This window comes from Antennarius striatus, chromosome 2 (genome assembly GCF_040054535.1).
Source record: "Antennarius striatus isolate MH-2024 chromosome 2, ASM4005453v1, whole genome shotgun sequence".
In the NCBI taxonomy this organism is placed as follows: domain Eukaryota; kingdom Metazoa; phylum Chordata; class Actinopteri; order Lophiiformes; family Antennariidae; genus Antennarius; species Antennarius striatus.
This window is the reverse complement of record NC_090777.1, coordinates 11,925,909-11,944,281: the sequence shown is the minus strand read 5'-3', so window position 1 is coordinate 11,944,281 and position 18,373 is coordinate 11,925,909. Positions and strand designations below refer to the sequence as shown.

General features: G+C 40.7%; 1 protein-coding gene across 1 annotated transcript in view; it reads right to left on the bottom strand.

Annotated features, from left to right (window-relative positions):
• Positions 1–18,373, bottom strand: part of prex1 (phosphatidylinositol-3,4,5-trisphosphate-dependent Rac exchange factor 1) — an 82,333-nt gene that overhangs the window by 23,932 nt on the left and 40,028 nt on the right. The window contains exons 9-16 of the mRNA XM_068334572.1: positions 16,429–16,578; positions 12,488–12,635; positions 9,393–9,493; positions 7,243–7,346; positions 6,278–6,327; positions 4,632–4,707; positions 4,092–4,164; positions 1,506–1,651 (exon numbers count right to left, since the gene is read on the bottom strand). Coding sequence (XP_068190673.1) covers positions 1,506–1,651; positions 4,092–4,164; positions 4,632–4,707; positions 6,278–6,327; positions 7,243–7,346; positions 9,393–9,493; positions 12,488–12,635; positions 16,429–16,578 — 848 coding nt within the window. The remainder of the gene's footprint in view (positions 1–1,505; positions 1,652–4,091; positions 4,165–4,631; positions 4,708–6,277; positions 6,328–7,242; positions 7,347–9,392; positions 9,494–12,487; positions 12,636–16,428; positions 16,579–18,373) is intronic.

Here is an 18,373-nt window from a genome sequence, read left to right as displayed (position 1 = left end):
GCTTCAGATTCTGATAAAGCTAAGCGATGCTAGCGACGCTTCCAGGTTAACAGACACAACATTTTACTTTGTGTCTCAGTCTCTGGGTGCTGCTGCCCACTGGAACCCAAACGCCGCTGATCCCATTACAAGATGATCGTATTATGCTCCAAATAGGCTTGATAAACGATACCATGAGGAGCAGGATACTTTATGACCTTGTCGTACAAATTATGATGATGGAATGACATTCAAACATTTTTGCACATTGATTGTTATAGATGTCTCTATTTTGTCCATATAGACTCGTGTGCTGCAGGTCTGACAGAGACCAGGTGGGCTTCAAATGTTTTGGGAGCATGAATCCATCCATTATGTTACTAGATCATTATCCTGGATCCACACATAGACACATAACTACCTTTCCACATGTAGATTACATGCATCATTCCTCTGTGTCAGTAATATATCGTCATACGATTCTGTTTTGGCTTCTTTTAAATCAAATTAATTAAATTAAATTTAGAAACTTCGGGAATGTTCCCATAATGTCGCCCTTTTGTTCACAGCAGCTGCTTCCAGTGACTCCACTGAAGAGAAGGTAGACAGTGTTCAAACATCTCACTCCTGTCTGTCCCTCTTGGGGGGTTCCCATTCACTCTATTTCCTCCAGCGCCTGTTTTCTCATGTCAGGAAGAAGGATTGTTAAATGCTGAATTCTCAACAACAATAAAATGAAAGAAAAAAAAAAAGAATATAAATGTGCAGTAAGTAAATGGATCATTAAAGATGAGGAAACAGGGAGATAGGGGTGAAGTGAAATCAGCTTCTGGTTATGAAAGGTAACAAGGTCAGTCTGGGAAGACAAGTGAAATGTTAAAGAACAATTAGTAAAGGGCAAATCTCAAGAGGGAATCACTGAACCCTGTTTCGCTCCTGTGCTATAAAATAACATCTCTGAACATATTTAAATGGAGACACATTTAGAGTATGTTTATGTGCAACTAAAAATACCCGTCACCTCTCGATGATGTATCTCCTGTCCGAGCAGCCACACAAAAGGAACCTCAGACCCGGTGGCACAGCTGTTCATATTTCCACAAGACAAAAGTCATAAAGATGATGGCTAATTAGAGTCAATACAAAGCCGTCTATTGTCATCAAGGCTCCCCCGCTCACAGTAAGACTAGAGGAGACTGTGCATATAGTGAAATTAATTACATCTAGTTGTGGAGAGCAGGAAGAAAAACAGACATGGGTCGAAACGTATCAGGAGTGAAGGATGCAGTAGATGTCAGAACGTCAGCTCAATTAGATACACAACACGGTCATGTTACATAATACACACACACACACACACACACACACACACACACACACACACCTGCATGAATGAGAGAGGTGACACTTCCATATAAGTGAGACAGTATTCGACTGGTTGCCTCTGAATCCCTGGTCGGTGATGTTTTAGATGATGTGCGTGCGTGTGTGTGTGTGTGTTTGTGTGTTTGTGTGTGAAGACTCACCACCAAGGACTTGACCAAGATGTTTTCGATGAGTTTGAAGTCATTGCGCTGGAGCTGCTTGCTCTTGGTGCTCGTTCCGTCCATTTCCTCATCCGCATAGAAACGAAAGAACTGCGATTCATCTTTGAACTCACTCTTCTCCAAGACTGAAGGAAAAGACACAGAGATAAATATAATCGGAGACAAATAGCCCTATCTGATATCTTATTTCTGAAGTTTTCAATTCAATGTAAAGAAAAGTAAAAACAAAGTTTTGCCCTCATTAATGATTTATGCATTGTGTTCATTATTAGAAAATCCATCCTTGTAGCTGAATCTGTGTTACACGATCGCTGCTGTCCAGCGGTAAGAGGACAGAATCAAAAGAAGCTGCTACTGAATATTTGGACATCGTCACACTAACAAGACATCAGTTAATGAGTTGATCAGCTGATTATGCTAGCAGGAACATTTGGAGTCACATCAGTCAAGGTCAGGAACGATCATCCATGCGCCGCGTGTGTTCGAGTGTGTTTACAACTCCCACCGGAGGGCTGAGCTTCACTTCAACAGATGAGGCTCTTCAGACAGGTGAACACATTATAGATGCTACTTCAGTGACAGGAGCAAACACAGCATCAGGCCTGCTGGACTATATCAATTTTATTTCCTCACACAGAGAAATCTTTGTGATGCAAAACCACATTCAGAAATGAAACATGTTGTGGTTTTACTCAAATCTGTGTGTGCTCCTTGAAACGCTGAACCAAAAGAAGTTGTGAACATGTTGCTCTATCATCGTAAGTCTGAATCAGATGGCTTACTAAATACCAGCATCTAATATGAGAAGATATTTGTTGTACCGTTAGCAGTTTATTTCCTTTATCGCCTCAAGAAAGGTTCTATCTAGAAACACATAACTGGAAGTAATCACTTTCTCATTAACTCGGTAAAACAAACCGAATCACTCAAATGGCTGTGTCAAATGCGTCAACAGGAACAGAAGATCAGGCGTTCTAAAAATACCTGATTTGATGGTTCCCCAGATAAAAAGGTTGACTAGAAGCAGGTGACTGATAATGAATTACTGTATTGTGACTCATAATGAAAGGAGCACGCCTGACGCGAGGATGGGGTTCACAATTAGGTGGAAAATAACTGTAATCCTGAATATTTGTTATTGGTGAGTTATTTACTATTTTCATTTCACCTATCAGCATTCTAGTAATTTGGATTCTAGTTTTATAAATCTGACAGTCGAAGATACACATCTGGCACGATCAGGGGAACAAACGTTTTTCCAAAATGATTGAAGACACACACGCACACACACACACACGGGTCTCATGCCAATACAAAACACACTCTGAATATGACTTACAATTCTCTGAGTCACAGTGGATGTGATCACATAAAACCTTAAAACAACCCATTCAACTAGACAACTGCAGTTATGTGTGAAAATAATATGCAAAACTATGTGGAATTAGTTTTGTTATTTCCTGCACTGCCTGTCGTCAGTGATCTTCATGCCAGTGAGGAACCTCTCAGCCAGACAGTCGAGGAAGACAAGGACAGGAAAAAGACAGAAATAGAAGACGGAGCAGATGTGCTGACAAAGGTCTAAACGCAGCGTGAACTGAAGAGACAGACAGGCTGAGAGCACAGAGGCCGTGACCCCAAAGAAAGGCAGTGAAAGTCAGAGGTGAAAGAGGACAGGTGACTCCGTCCAACAGATGGTGGAGGAAGGTGACGGTGTGAGAGCCAAGAGACCAGAGAAAACTGTAAGGAAAGACACAACATGACCGCCTGCGGTGGAGCGTAAAGATTGTGTTTGATCATGAGTCCATTTCAAATCAGCTACTGCACACATTCCAAATCATGTGTAGAAATAAGTCATCAAATTGTACCTGACCTAGACTGGCTTCTAGGTGGTTCTTAAAGGAGAGAACTGATGTACTTATAGGATATACTGTATATAACAATGGCTATCATCATGCTACATGGCTGGCGCTGTCATCACGTTACCGCTTCACTCTTCCCACATTGAATACTGTGTTGTCTCACTTTAAAAATACATTTGGCCAATGAGGACAGGTTGGATATTATGGTCACGGTTCAATCTACTGACCCAGACAGCCATGTAGCTAAGCCAAACAGCTCTGGTGAGGGAACGCGGCTAATGTTGTTTACATTCAACAGGTTGGACCCGAACCAAAGCCGCTCCACTACAATGTGGTCAGTGAGGTTCCAGAGGCTTGGCTAGACGGGTGTGCAAATCAACAATCTTTGGGATTCATGGCAGGAAAACATATTGTTCTAATATTCTGTTTTTGTTTGCAGAGAGAAGACTCGGGGGGGGGGGGGGGGGACCAGAAAAAAAAGCAGAATTAATTAAGAGGAAAAGTGAATTACATAGAAAGAGTTTACGGAGCTGTTTCAAAAGACAACACTGAATAATCAAACCCAGACAAATAATGTTAATACAAAGTGACTGTGCTTTTCTTATGCTATAAAGCCATCAAACTCAATGAAGCACAACGTGTTAGTCAGTGTGAGTGATCCACCATCCTTCATGTACGCTCGTGTTGGGAGAAGTGAACTGACCGTGGTGCATGAAGCCGCTGTTGCAAAGCCCCACACCCAGCATCACAGCATCCTCTCGGGTTGAGCAGTCTCCCTGGGAAACCAAATCAATGACGCACACAGTCAGTCAGAGACAACACCTTCTCATGCAGGGTAGTCAGCAGCACTGCTGGCCTCAGGTATTCATTGTGTTTGTTGAAATAATGACATTATGTATGAGCCAACACGAGATAATAATGGAGACAATGACTGACTGTCCTGGGCTGCGCTCTTCACGGCTTTTAAATGTGACAAAAGGAAAGAATGTGAGGACAAACAAAACACATATGTAAGACTAATTCAAGTGCGTTTTGAACAGACTATACTATACAGCCTATACAGACAATACTCAAAAACACACTTCTGCCTACCCAAAAGTTGACATCTGTTTAACATTTAAATATTTTGATGTAAAATAATTAGTTACAGCAACAACATGCTTCATTTTACTGGTTCTTTAGTGCGTTGTTCAGCATTCTGGTTGTTTAGTTTACCTTAAATCATATGAAAGGTGTATTTTACCTGCAGGAGTAGCCAGTCCACCAGTTTACTGGCGGGAACCACAGATTTAAAGGTTTTCAGATGGTGATCTCTGTCCCTAAAGGAGCAAAAAAAAAAAAAAAAAAAGAGTCAACACAGTTACTGGTTTTATTTTTATGGAATGTTGTATTTTATGAGCAACAGTTAAGAGAAACCATTTCTACGTAGTCAAACAGCAATAAAAAAAGCATCAATCAATCAATCAATCAATCACTATATATTATCAATATTCTCAAAACAACACCCATCACATGATCAACAGCTAAAGCCAAACATACTGTACACAACATGTGTAATTACAACAGGAGGCATTACAAAGGATGTGTGGTTGGTATAGTAAGTGGATCAAAGGCATATTTTATCAAATATTTCCGATTCACTGCATTTTCATGTCAGGAAATATTCAAATGCTTTTCGTCACTCAATAAAGTTGACTCAAGAGCAGCACAAATATTTAAGATTACTTAAATACAAAATATCCAATGATATAAAATTGTTAATATTGTTAAACAACTAAATATAGTAATGCATTAAAAAGCAGTGCCACATTACATTACATTATACCTGGCTGGCAGACAAGGAGTTTGCCTTTGTATGTTAATAAGATTTGTCCCCAAACCAAAAGTTTTTTGTTTGCAGCGATCACAACCCCCAGCACCTCAATCAGCAGCTGAGTGATGGTGGTAGAGATAGAGGGATGAGAGCGGAAGAGTACGAAAGGAGGTGTGTGTGTGCGTGTGTGTGTGTGTGTGTATGTGTGTGTGTGTGTGTGTGTGTGTGTGTGTGTGTGTGTGTGTGTGTGTGTGTGTGTGTGTGTGTGTGTGCGTGCATTTGGGGAAGAGGGATAAGAGGGAGAGGAGGTGTGTTTCCTTTGCTTATGCATAAACACGTAATTCTGTTCTGACTTGAGACTTTGAAATGGAAAATATTATGAGTGAGACCATTCTTCAAATTCACAGCATTAATCTAAATTCAAGGTTGGTAAAGTGAACATGAATTTAATCCTTGGCATTAGCTCTTGGGACAAGAATAGAATAATGAGATTTATAGTTTAAATTAACAATTAAGGATGAAAAGTGTGTTGCCTGATCAAACGTTCAGGGGTGGCTTAATGTTTACGTCTGTTTATAATAGATATTGTAGTGTTTATATTTCTGAGCATGTCCCACGTATGTAAGCAAGGAAGTGTCTGAGTGTTTGCATACAAACGAGGGCGACAGCATGAAGGAGAATAAAAAAAGTGTTCAAAATGATTAAAAAGGATCTATTGTTTACAGTCATTATTTGCTCACCTGTAAATTTTAAAATTCACAAACACACTGAACAGATGAAAGAAAAATGTTCATAATAATAGGATCTTCTTAATCCTGTAACAGTTACGTCAAACCTCCTGGCATCCTACACCTAAACTGAGTCCTGAACACTGGACCTACAGCAGCTCTAGTCAGGCTGGGAGTCACAGCTGGAGAGGAAACAGGTCTGAGGCCCGTCATTCCTGGTTCTTACTGTTCAATGCATGCAGGAACAGTGGCGTGGGCTGAAAGTGAACCCTTTATGAATATGCATTTGTGCACCTGAAAAGCAGGGAGGAGGAGGGGGAAGAGGCAGAGGCAGAGGCAGGTACGTACTTGATGACAGGCGTGTGCAGGCTGTGAAGGCGGCAGTACAGCCTGACGCCCTGGAAGAAAAACACAGCCGCTGAGTCACAGAACACACACCTTCGGTAAACGAGTACAAGCATGGCTTCAGGAACAGACATTCAACTGTTGACAGAGAAAAAAAGTTACCCCAAGGATATGATTTTAGAAATTTCAAAATCACTGTCTCTAAATGCAAAGAGATGTTGGCCAACCTTTCTTTCCTCTGTTGGGACTCAGTGTCTGACTTCTGTGGAAAGGCTTGTTTGTGTTAATTGTGATACACCAGTCACAAGGGTGTTATTCCACTATGGACTCATGAAACAATTTAATAAAGGAATTTTTAAGGATAATCGAGCAAAGTTTATTAAAACTAACAGTAACACTTGGTTCTATTTGCTGATATTTTTGTTCTTCATCTCAAACTGAACACCCCCTCTACCCCCTCAACCCCAGGCTGACAGAAACTGGCCTGGAGGTTCTAAGACCACAAACAGCCTCAAGTCTGTAGAGCTTTACAGCATCCCCATGATCTGTGTCTCCAGAAGACCCGACAACTCAAACTGATTTTAAGAAACTGAATTTAGAAGCCCATTAAGAGGGACCCTTCACATTATCCTTTCATCATTAGCATGCACTTTTTCTGAGGAAGGTTCACAAGCTGGAACACGTAGAATTGGCTTCTAAATAAGATCAACAAGAACTCAAGATCTCATAATAAACAAATACTGTAATGCAATTGGTGTTTGTGAGTGATTCACATACAGTATATACATTCCAGCTCGTGCATCAAGCTCAACCAAAGCGGTCGCTAACACCTTTAGCTTTAGGTTCTGTTAAAAAAAACTAAAGAAATATTTATAATGTTTATATTCTCTATAAAAAGCGACCTCCTTCCTTTATATTTACCGTCCTCAACAACCCCCAGCCACGATACGCAGATGATGAGCCGTTACCTTCGACATGATGTCTTCCATCTCACTGCGGGCCTTGTAGGTGCCGTCGTCGTAACGGAATCGATAGAGCACCTGCTCGTTCTTGAACTGGTGTTTGTCTGACACTAAAAAAAGAGAGAGCATTAAAATTTCACATTAGATAGATTCCTGATATATGTCTGGATTTTAAATTTGAATGCTTCCTTATCCATCAAAATTATTGTCCTCCTCCTCCTCATTTCTCTCTGAAATGTCTTTTTAACTGTCTTATCCATCTTTTCTGTCTGCCTTTCCCAGTTTCCTGTCTGCTCCTCCATCTGTCAGTATCAAGTGAAATACCACAGACAATTATTAGAATAAATTATTCATTATTTGTTGTCAGTTAAGGTATTTTATTTTACAAATTTTAGAGAGAACGGACCTCGGTTGATAAAGTTTGATCAGTTTAATTTGGGCTAAGCAAAGACACATCCAAAACTCTGTTGTAAACACTGGAGTTGCAAATTCATGCCTGTGCTTGGCGCCGCATGAGATTCAAATATTTCTCATAGCAGACAGCCTGCATTTTCCATTAAATCTTCCACCTCGCATTCATAAACAACTGCAAACCAACGTTTCATTTATAATCACAGAGAAACGCCTCGTACATACACAAACAGGCGCTGGCTGGGATCTGACAAACGGAGGAAGCCTGGTTCCCCACGACAAGTTGGCGTTGGCTCAAACAAGCTGCTGGTTACTTTACACTTTACAATCTTTACACTTTACAATCAGCCATTGTAAAGTGTCGAGCATGGAATTCAATGTGCGTGAAACGATAGCTGAATTATTGTGGGAGCAGAGGTGATATTAGCTGGTGTGTTTTAGTGGCTCCAACAGTCACAGCTGACGGGATCAAGTTACCTTACATGCTAGAAAATGCTCTTCATCAAACATATGCATGACTAATGGACAACTTCCGCCTGCCACTCTGTCACTGACTCACTGATGACATCTACATACACTCTGCAGGCCCTGAGCTTTTCCAGTTCACCCACAAACACACACTGCTATCCCCAGAGACTGGCTTGTCATCACTGTATCCCTCTGCAGCTGGAGGTCATGTTGAGAGAGGATTCCCGGGGAGCTTCCACAGCTATTAAAGAATATAAATTTCTGTGTACAAATCATGACAGTGGTTTGTACTTACTTTATACAAGAATCTATTCAGGGGCATTCTGGAGAGCTGCCTTAAGACATTAGTTATAGTTGTTTTTATTTATGTTAGTGTGTTACACACAGACACCGAGGAATATTTCAATGTTTCTGGATCCTGGTATTTTCTTAGGGCCTCTCGAGGCAGAGCCGAACCACAAGAGACTTCCATCCAGACCACAAAGCCTTTTGAGATACTGGGAAAAATGTTATTTTAATTTTTTGTTATCAAAAGGAATTTGGAACAGGAAGGACGTGGCCAGCTCAGACATAGTAGAGTTACCAGAAGCTGACACAGACTGCTATGTCCATACATGTGTGGGAACCGTCCCGACAGAAAAGCTCCACAAGGCTTCAGTGTGGAATCCATATGGAGTCTGCGGTGTTAGTAAAAAGTGGGCTAAAGTATGAAAAACCATTATGAAGCTGAATATAAACACTTTTTCAAAACATAACCACAACTCTGAATCCATTTATAAAGGCTAAACAGATCTAGGGGTGTGCAGGTGCAGCTCATCCACAGACGGATCTTATGGAACAAAGATGGCAGAAAATATATGCAGATTTTTTGTTCAGTATGGAAAAACATGTTACCGTAAAGCTGTAAACATTTTATACCTAGGTCAATAAAAAGGAGACTTCAGTCTGGCAAAAACAAACTGTTGCCTCTTGCAGTTTTTGTACTTGAGGACCGCTGCTCCACATTACATTCGCAATGAACAATCAAAGAATACGACAGCGTATCAATGGAAAAGAAGATTTATAAAGCCTTCCAAAAAGATGAGGAGATAATGCAGAAAGTTCAAAGGGATATTAGAAAAAAGTGGAATAAACTGAGCTGCAAAAAGCATGAAAATAGGAGTACAAAGAAGAAATAATGGAAGACAAAAGAAATTTAACAAGCTGAGAGGAAACAGGGAGAATAAATAAAGCAGAGAGAGACAGCCAGGGTAAAAAAGGATTAGGTTTTGTCTCACCATGGTGAATGATGCCATTTTCCAGCAAGGCTTGTCCCAGGTTCACCCCTTCGTCAGGCTTGCTGATCTCTCCACTCTCTATCAGCCATGAAACAAACTCACTGGGAGCACAGGACAAAAAGGCATACGATGAGGCTGTTCACCGAAAGTGGTTCTCAGTTCACTGTTTGTTTTTGAAATTGTCATCGTCTTTGAAATGGCACTCCCTGCTGTGCTTTGCTTGCACAAGTTTTCACAGTAATCACACAGTGTTGGTGCCATCATCCCCCCTTTGTTTTTCTTGCATTTCTGTAAGGTCTATTTTCACACTTTCATTCATGAGGTATCGTCTCACACGTAAAAATGCCAAACAGCTCGCTACTGCTGAAGGATCGATATCACGATCGACTTCAAATAAAACCTAAAATAAAGGTGCAGAAATGTGAAGAAACATTGAATTGTTTTTTATAGTATTGTATTTTACTGTATTAGTCACAGCGGTTGCAGGTATAGAACTTATCTACAACGGCCGACACGTCGATTTCATTACATTCTCATTTGAAAACTGGTTTGTTGATTGAGAGAAAAGGCTCCTGGGGAAAATGTAAAGGTTAATCCTTATTTTTGTGCACACAGATCCTTTATTCTTCTTGTCTGAAGAAGGACAGGGAGTTCATGCTGTGGCTTGAGCAATGATTGTGCAATAAAATATTTATCTGTTCATTAATTCAGCATTTACTTTGCCAGTTAGTCCAACCTTCTAGAATAGCAACAGTTGCATTCCTATTTCCCCTGTATTTTAGAGTTGGCTTTTTGTGTGTCCAGTGTTTACTTCTCTGGTAAATACAGTCAGTCCATCTATTCTGAAATGGACCCTGACCCTCATCAGGAGCCCTCCAGCTCTGTCAAATATTTAGCACATCATCAAAATGTAAAACTGTCTGTAATGGTTTTAATGAAGGACAAAGGTCCCTAAAACTTTATAATGTACATGAATAAACCATTTACACTCAAGGATATCAGCTGTGCTTCCCTCGTTCATCTCTCCTCGACTAAACGACATTAATATTTGAAGGACAAAATTGTATTCTCTCTTCTTTTTCATGATTCATGCTGCAGACCAAAATATTTCCCCAGATAACGCTGAACCATGAACTGTGTGTGTGTGTGTGTGTGTGTGTGTGTGTGTGTGTGTGTGTGTGTGTGTGTGTGTGTGTGTGTGTGTGTGTGTGTGTGTGTGTGTGTGTGTGTGTGTGTGTGTGTGTGTGTGTGTGTGTGTGTGTGTGTGTGTGTGTGTGTTTGACTACTGCTGTGCCAATATTAAAAGATATACACAAATCAAAAATGTCTGGACAGAAAATATTTTACATTGAAAATAACAAATAATCATATTTTACTGCAATCATCAATAAAAACTTAGTCTATAAAGTCACTGCCAAGAAAAATTCACAAAAAGAAAGCTAAATAAAGTATTTTTCCCCAAAACTCTTCCTGGAGCCATCTGACTATAGTATGATATTTGTCTTCATGCTCCATTCACCTGATGAGTTACATTATAGGGCCCAATGATGCATCACCACTTTTATTCTATCGCAGTCATTCTGTGAAAACAGAATTTAAGTTGATGTATAGAATTGAGTCAAAACTGTAGAAAACCAAAATCTGAAAAAAGTTAAACCGTAAACAATTCAACCTTTTCTACATCTCTTCTTAACTTTAGTACCAGATCCAGCAAAAAAAAAAAAAGTTGAAAAAGAAAATTAGAAAAAACTATAGAGCACTTTCAACACTTGCAAATGATTGTTGGCAAGCACAGGCTCAGCCAACACAGTAGCAATAGGAAAACACAAAGCGCGTTCACACTACCTCAAAAAGCAGATACCACACAGATGATTGAATTAAGCTATTAAACCCGGCAGTCGGCATGCCGTTTAATCCAATGATCCCTCAAACTATCTCTGCTGCTAATGTCATTAGAAAGAGAAACTCAGAGCTGATGCCAGCAGCACTCGACGACAAAACGATAGGGCCGGGAAAGTGGAAACAGAGAGAAGAACAGAGGACGACAAACTCAACTTAGACCACATGGAGGGGTCGGGGTTAGCGTGTGAGACTGGAAGGAAGCTGTCGGAGCAAAGAAACATCCATGTTGGTCTAGATTTGAACTTGAGTCTTGGCGGTGACTGTTCTGGGCACAGACTTCGACCCACACTCGGGACGAGATACAACATGACTTCCCTGTGAGGATATTACTAGCATGCTGCTATTAACGCACTGTGATGACAGGAGGAATGTACAAAAATAGAAGAAAATTCTGGGTCCTGGAAGATCTCAGGATCCAGACCGCCTAGTGAGGTACATCACAGGGAGATGAAAACATCCAGACATGGACCTCATATGGAGCCGCTAGGATGGAACATATGTCCAAGAAACGCATTACATTTTTAAGCAACTCATTAAAGTCCCTTCTTGGCAGCGGCTGAAAGCAGCGTTATCATCCACTACATTAACATCTTGAAAAAAACTACTTCAGATAGGAGTCACATTTAATGATTTGTACTATACTGCAAGGCCCCATTTGAAGTTTTGTAGACATTAATGGGTGGTTTCTACTTCCAAAACCAGTCATCAGTCACCATCGCAGTCCTGTTTAGTTTTAAATGTGTCTCCCCATGATGGTGCTGGAAAGAATTTAATTGCTGTTTGGGCTCTTTCAAATGCTGGTGTGCATGTACGACAACTGAAGTCAAACTTAAGCTGCATGTCGGGACATCATGGGGACAGAAATGTTGATGGATGGTTCCTGCAGCTTCAGCTGCAGATGAAAATCGGCTTTTGTGAGTTTGTGTGCACAATAATAAGAGTGTGTGGGGAGTAACTTGAGTCTTTTTGTGACCCATGAGTGGCGACTATGAGGGGGGGCTCATTAGACATGTAGGGATTAAACAATTCAGGCATTTTGCCAGGACTTGGTGAGACTGGATTGCAGCTCTTTTGAAAACCTCTTGATCTTACGTAACAGCCATTTGTACGGATCCTCTTGTGAACAACAAAGCACAGCAGACCCATTCCTGGAACCTTGAGAAAACAGGCACTGAAGAAGCAAAGAGACTCACTTTCCCATGAAGCACTTGGGGACAATGCTGAGCTTTCTGCGTCGATCTTTAATCAGGTGCCGACTCTTAGTCATCATCATGTGGTAGAGCTTCTCCCCCTTCTCTGCAATCATCACATAGGCATCCCGCTCCATTCCCAGTTTGAGACCTACCAAAACAAAAGAGAATGAACCCATCAAACATCAATGGACTGTGATAAGTGACAAACTGCAAAAATGAGTTACCAGAGTGAAAATGAAGAAAAAAATGAACACAGAAAGCCCAAGCCCAACACTGACTAAAATACTGATATGAAAAATAAATCAGGCTTCTGAGAGAGCAAACTAATTTGCTTTCAGCAGCAATCCGCACATCTCAATGACAAACAGCATCAGACATCAGCCTTTGTGCTGTTAGGAGACAAACAGGCTTTTGCCTCGTCGTCCCAGTTGAGTTCTGGCATTGTGCAGATGGAAAGAAGCCAGGAGCAAAGCATGGCGGCTCAGGTCTGCTATAAACACAGATGTTAATCTCACCATGACAAGTCAATTTTCAAATGAAGTGATCTTGATCTGGCTTTGTTGGAAAGTATTGCTCCACCATCGTAAAGCAGAACGTGTGAGGACCCATTGTTCAGCCTGCAGGCCCAGTGCACACTGTTCTTTGCGTACATGATTTGAGCTGCTTAACCTCATTGTGTGGTTTGTTCATCTTCTGTGATACTTTGACTCGGGGTAACTCCACTCCGCTGTGCTGCATCCCCCTAAGCTGCTTAGCTCTGAGAGACATGACTGAATCTGACTATTGGATTCTCTGATTTACGCGTTTCATTTCTCTCTTGTATTTGTGACATCTGCAAACAGATCTGACTTGCTTTCTGTAAGAAACGTGTCAAACACAAGCTGATGACAAGTCTATTGTTTTTCCTCAGCTCTTAGGCCTGAAGCTAGTAGGTGTTTTCTTCCGGTGACCTTTTTTGACACAGTGCTTGATAGTTATTTCCTGTCATGCAGCAACAGAACATACTGCATGCATGCTGACAGTCTATTCTGCAGCCTTTGCTGTGACTTCTTCTGCAAAATTTAGATCAATGTCTGACCACTAAAAAGGGCCAAAATGCATGGTGGGAGGTGGGGGTGGGGGGCTATTCCATGGTCAAATCTTGAGCCCAGTTTTCCCAGTGAGTCTATGCGATCTGGAGCGGGGGTCTGTGATGGAAGTGGGGTTGTATTACATCTGACAGCAGATGGAGTAAAGTTAAACTATAAGTGTAACTGAACAACAGACGGGGGGCCTATCCAAAGTAGAGGCCCCCTCAGGTTCTTGTCCAGCTGTCAAGAGTTTATCTTTTGCTGCTACTCGTCTTCCTCAACTCATTGGCACGAGCTAATCCCCTATCTCATTTTCTAAACCCAGGCATTGCCCATAAACATCCATTAAATCAGTGATAAGACAAAACGCCTAAAGCTGGAAGTCGTTGAAAAAGCAGCACAGAGCAGAGCTACGGTCATAGAAAGAAAAAGTCACATTAAATATGGCAAGTAAAAGAAAGCAATGATGCGTGAAGGGGGACAAGTGAAAGAATCATTGCCAGGACTCATTTCAGTAAAAACCTTATCGTGCTGCTGTCTAGACCTGCGTAAAGAGGCTGAAAGAAAATTGAGCATACTGAGAGGAGTCCACAGTGGAGTGGCTAATAGAAAGCAAGAGTGTGGGGAAATTGGCCACTGTGACTGATCTGGAATCTGTGGATGATTTCCGTTGACTTGAAACTTAACACCGAGAGCTGCAGCACGCTCCTTCCTACTTATTTGTACACTGAAACCCTCTCATCTCAAAACTGAACGCTCGCGACATCAAAGTCCTTCTTTCATAAAAACCAGAAAAATAGTTTTTATGACACTATTGATGTTGATGGTACTCCAATAGCATGAAGGTAATGTTAGAGCAGTTGTTCTCAGCCAGACGATGTTAAAAAGGTTTTTTGATTTTTATCCATCAATGCTATCAGGTAACTAGTGGGCGACTTAAAATCCGGTTAAAGCCTTTAACGCTGTCTTACATACAGAACACAGACAGATGGCAAGTGTCGAACAGGTGGGATGACATTGTAAGGGGAAAGAGGGAAGTCCCACAATTAAGAGGGAAAGAAGTTCAGGAGTAGCAAGAATATCAGCTTACATTACTAATGTCACATCAGTGAAGGAAATACTTTGTGGGGCCTTACAAAGATTAATTAATTCAGTGTTGGGCAGACAGTAGAGATTTAAATCCACCATGGATTTAAATCTCACCATGATTTTCACATTTATGCAAAGCTATTCCCTCATAGTAAATGATATCGCTGCAAATCTATTAAAATTGAAGTGTGTGTCTCTCAAAAACACTTTCAGTATTTAAAAATACATGAAAGATTATGATGTCATTGAAATTCTCCTTCTCTGACAATAAAAAGCAATTCTATTTTAAGGTTTTGACCAATGCGCTATTTTTAGCACATGTTAATGAATGAGATGTTTGAGTGCTCCGCTAGAGACAGCTTTGATTATCGCCTGATTCTTTTGTTGTTGTTGTTGTTGCTTTGTTTTCAATGTGAGGAATATATTGTTGTTTCAAACTCTGCTGTGTATACAGATCATCTGGGCCAGCGGTACCTAATTGTGTCACCTAAACAAAGGCAGGCATCTTGTTCAAGGTGGGACATAACTGGAGGAAACAAACACTGCTTCCAGGTCAGAGACACTTCCACAGTCATTACAGCATGGCAGCTGCTGGAGCACCGATAGTCTGCATATCTAATGTGACACCAACAAGCAAGGCAATAGACCATGAGTCCAACAGCAGAGAAAGATAACCAACTGAGGGACAGGAAAGAGGAAGGGTTCAAATGACAGCTAGTCCTCTAGATATGAAAATCTGACTTACAAACATTTGAAGATACAAATATCTGCGCAACCATGTCCGACTGCTGTAGTTCCCCTTTCTGCTGCAGACCCCAGAGTAGCGTAACATTAACACCTCATAGATTAAGATTTCACGTTATTTCAAAATAACTTCAAAATGAACAGTTTTCTCTGATGTTGGACTCCCTGTGGCCTTTCCTTCTTTCCTGTTGGCGCGCCACCTGCAGTGTTTCTTCTGTCTTTTATCCACATCTCTGGGAACATCTGAGCAGAACACCGGACGTTGAATTCTGATACTATCGCTATTTAGGGTTAATTATTGGCTGAGTTAACGGAGAAACTTAATGGAAATAAAACAGAGTAATCAAACAAGAAGTGGTGTTTCGGACCAGGAAGCTCATCAACGCGTCATTCACGTAAGTGCGATGGAATTCCTCACTGCCTTAAAGACAGCCTCCTCACCCCCGAGGATAAAATTCATTCAGCACAGGCAGAGACGTAAAAGTTACTTTACAGTACAACAGCCTTTTATTTTGTGTTGTTTTTATATCCTGTTTATGGTGAGTCTCATGAAATAGCACTTTTGTGTTTAGAGTAGAAATGGCATTAAATGACCTCAAATGGTGAATAAAGATTGAAATTTAATAAATAACAACTTACTGACAATCCAGCTTGTGAACAACCTCTCAAAACCAACTGTTTTTACATGTAGAGGACTACCAGTATTATATGAATAATATAACAGGATACAGCAACAACAGCAGTACCAACTGTGGTCTGTTGGATGACCATTCATCCGATTTAACACTCCTTCATAACTGAACATTATATCATCCCTGGATATGTGTAGTTGCACCAACTAAACTGACATATATCGGTTATTGAAGAGTATGAATACTAATCGGTCCTTCGAGTAATAACTGATATTGGTGGTGAATGGTTTTTGAAGCAAGATTTGAAACCCCCCAAAAAAAAAAATTTCCAAAAGGGGAACTCTAGTATAATAAGAGCAACTTCAGGTCTGGGCTGCCCAGCCCATAAACCAGAAGTGTTACTCACTCTCTCTCTGCTCTCGTTCTCTCAAGATGGCGTCCAACCACTTCTGCTTGTCCTCTGCATTTTTTGCCATGCAAACAAACCACTTGTTTTTAGCAGTGTTGTGGATCTTCCAGCCATTAGTCACTGTGTAGTTGTTGCTGTGGTAGTCCGCTGCATCGTGGGGAAAAAAGGAAGAAAAAAAAACCAAGAGATCAATCTTTGTGATGTGAGAAGATCATCATGAGCAACATTTTAAAAGTTTATTGTGGAGCAGAGTGAGCTTTAATTTTAATATGTCAGACTTGTGTCGGGATGACCTTTAAGATTAAAGGATTTATTTAAATCACTTGATTAAAAGAACATTTACTCCAGGAAATCATATTTCAAGCAATTATCTTTTTCTTCTTGTTCTAATCGCCTCTTAAGGCATTTCTCATTTTGAGAAAACCAGACACAAACCATACTTACACACACCATGTTTACACTGACCTCAACGGCAAGTGATATAATAAATGTAGTCAACTCACAAAGACGGTGTGTTGGTTTGCAATAAATTCTTGTCTAAGGAGGATTTACTACTTGAGCGATGATTTACAAGATAATTAAAAACGATAAACACGATGCAGCGGGAGAGCAGTAAAACAATATAGTCTCTCTCCCATTCCCCTTTCTAATTTTATCATCCATTTAGCAGCAGGTGAGCAGCTCCTGAATAATGTATGGACAGAGATAATGGGGTGCATTAGTCTCACACAGAGGTCACATAAATAGATCTGATGCTTTGTGCCCCACAGGGAACAGCTTGTGCTGATCTGTAGGAGTGGTCCATTGGTCTGGGACACTCATGTTAGTCTGGAGTCTCTTTACAGTCACTGGGATGTAAACAAGAGTAAAAAGTTTAGTTAAGTCCATGCTGAGATCTGTTAAGCTGGAATATTGACATTAAAGCAGGGACTTGTATAAATCAAAAACGGTGAGGACGTGTAAGGGCTTTGCATTTAATCGGTAGTTTTATCAAAAATGCTGCTACCTGAACCATCCTCTTAACCGTGTGACTATTGGAACATGTTGCATGCGGTTTATGAAATCTGGGCTATACATGTGATTTTAGCAACAGGAACCCATTTCCAGGCATTACATGCCAGGATTTCCTAAGAAAAAACAATATACGCACGTACTAATCCAACCACTGTGAAACTAACAGAAATGAGCATTCATCTCATCTGCTTTGTCACCACTTCCTCTCTTCATCCACGCTGTAGGTCACTTGACTAACGTTGCTCTTGAAAAAATTGGGGAACGAAAATTTATCCACTGAGCTTTCGAGCAGCAACTAAAAAAATCAATGGATATAAAAATCAAATAACCCAAAACAATCTTCACATTTAAAATCTTTGCCCTGTTCATTTGTTTGCAAGTTTAGTGCAGGACCCCTAACTTCTGCAGCATATAAATGTTTTTCTTTGTGGTTTTCCTTCAGCTGCCAAATGTGACAGCCAGCAGCAACCAGCAGCAAAAAAAAAAAAAAGTTATGTGAGCTTGCAAAATATTCTGCCTGCACAGAAGAGAAAAAAAGAGGAAGCATGTGTAAAGGAGAGGAAACAAAGTGCTTCTACATGAGCAGACAAATGCATACCGAGCCCTGCACAGTGCCTCGCGGAAAACCACGAAAACAACCGACACCCGTAGTTGAGTTGTTTATCCACATCTCAAACAATATGGGAGTGCATCTAGTATATCGTCCAGTACAGGTTTGTTTTTGCACTTCAGATATGCATTAGTACATCTAACTACAGGTGTCAACCTCAACCACCTGCAATCATTTTCTGAGTGGCCGATATGCGTTTGCAAGGAATGATGTGATGAATAAAAATTTGCCATGTAGTTAAATTGTGAAGGAAACAGCAATATGGATGCTCCTGCTGACTGCACGGGGTGAATTCTATGACTTGCTGGCATGTTTTCA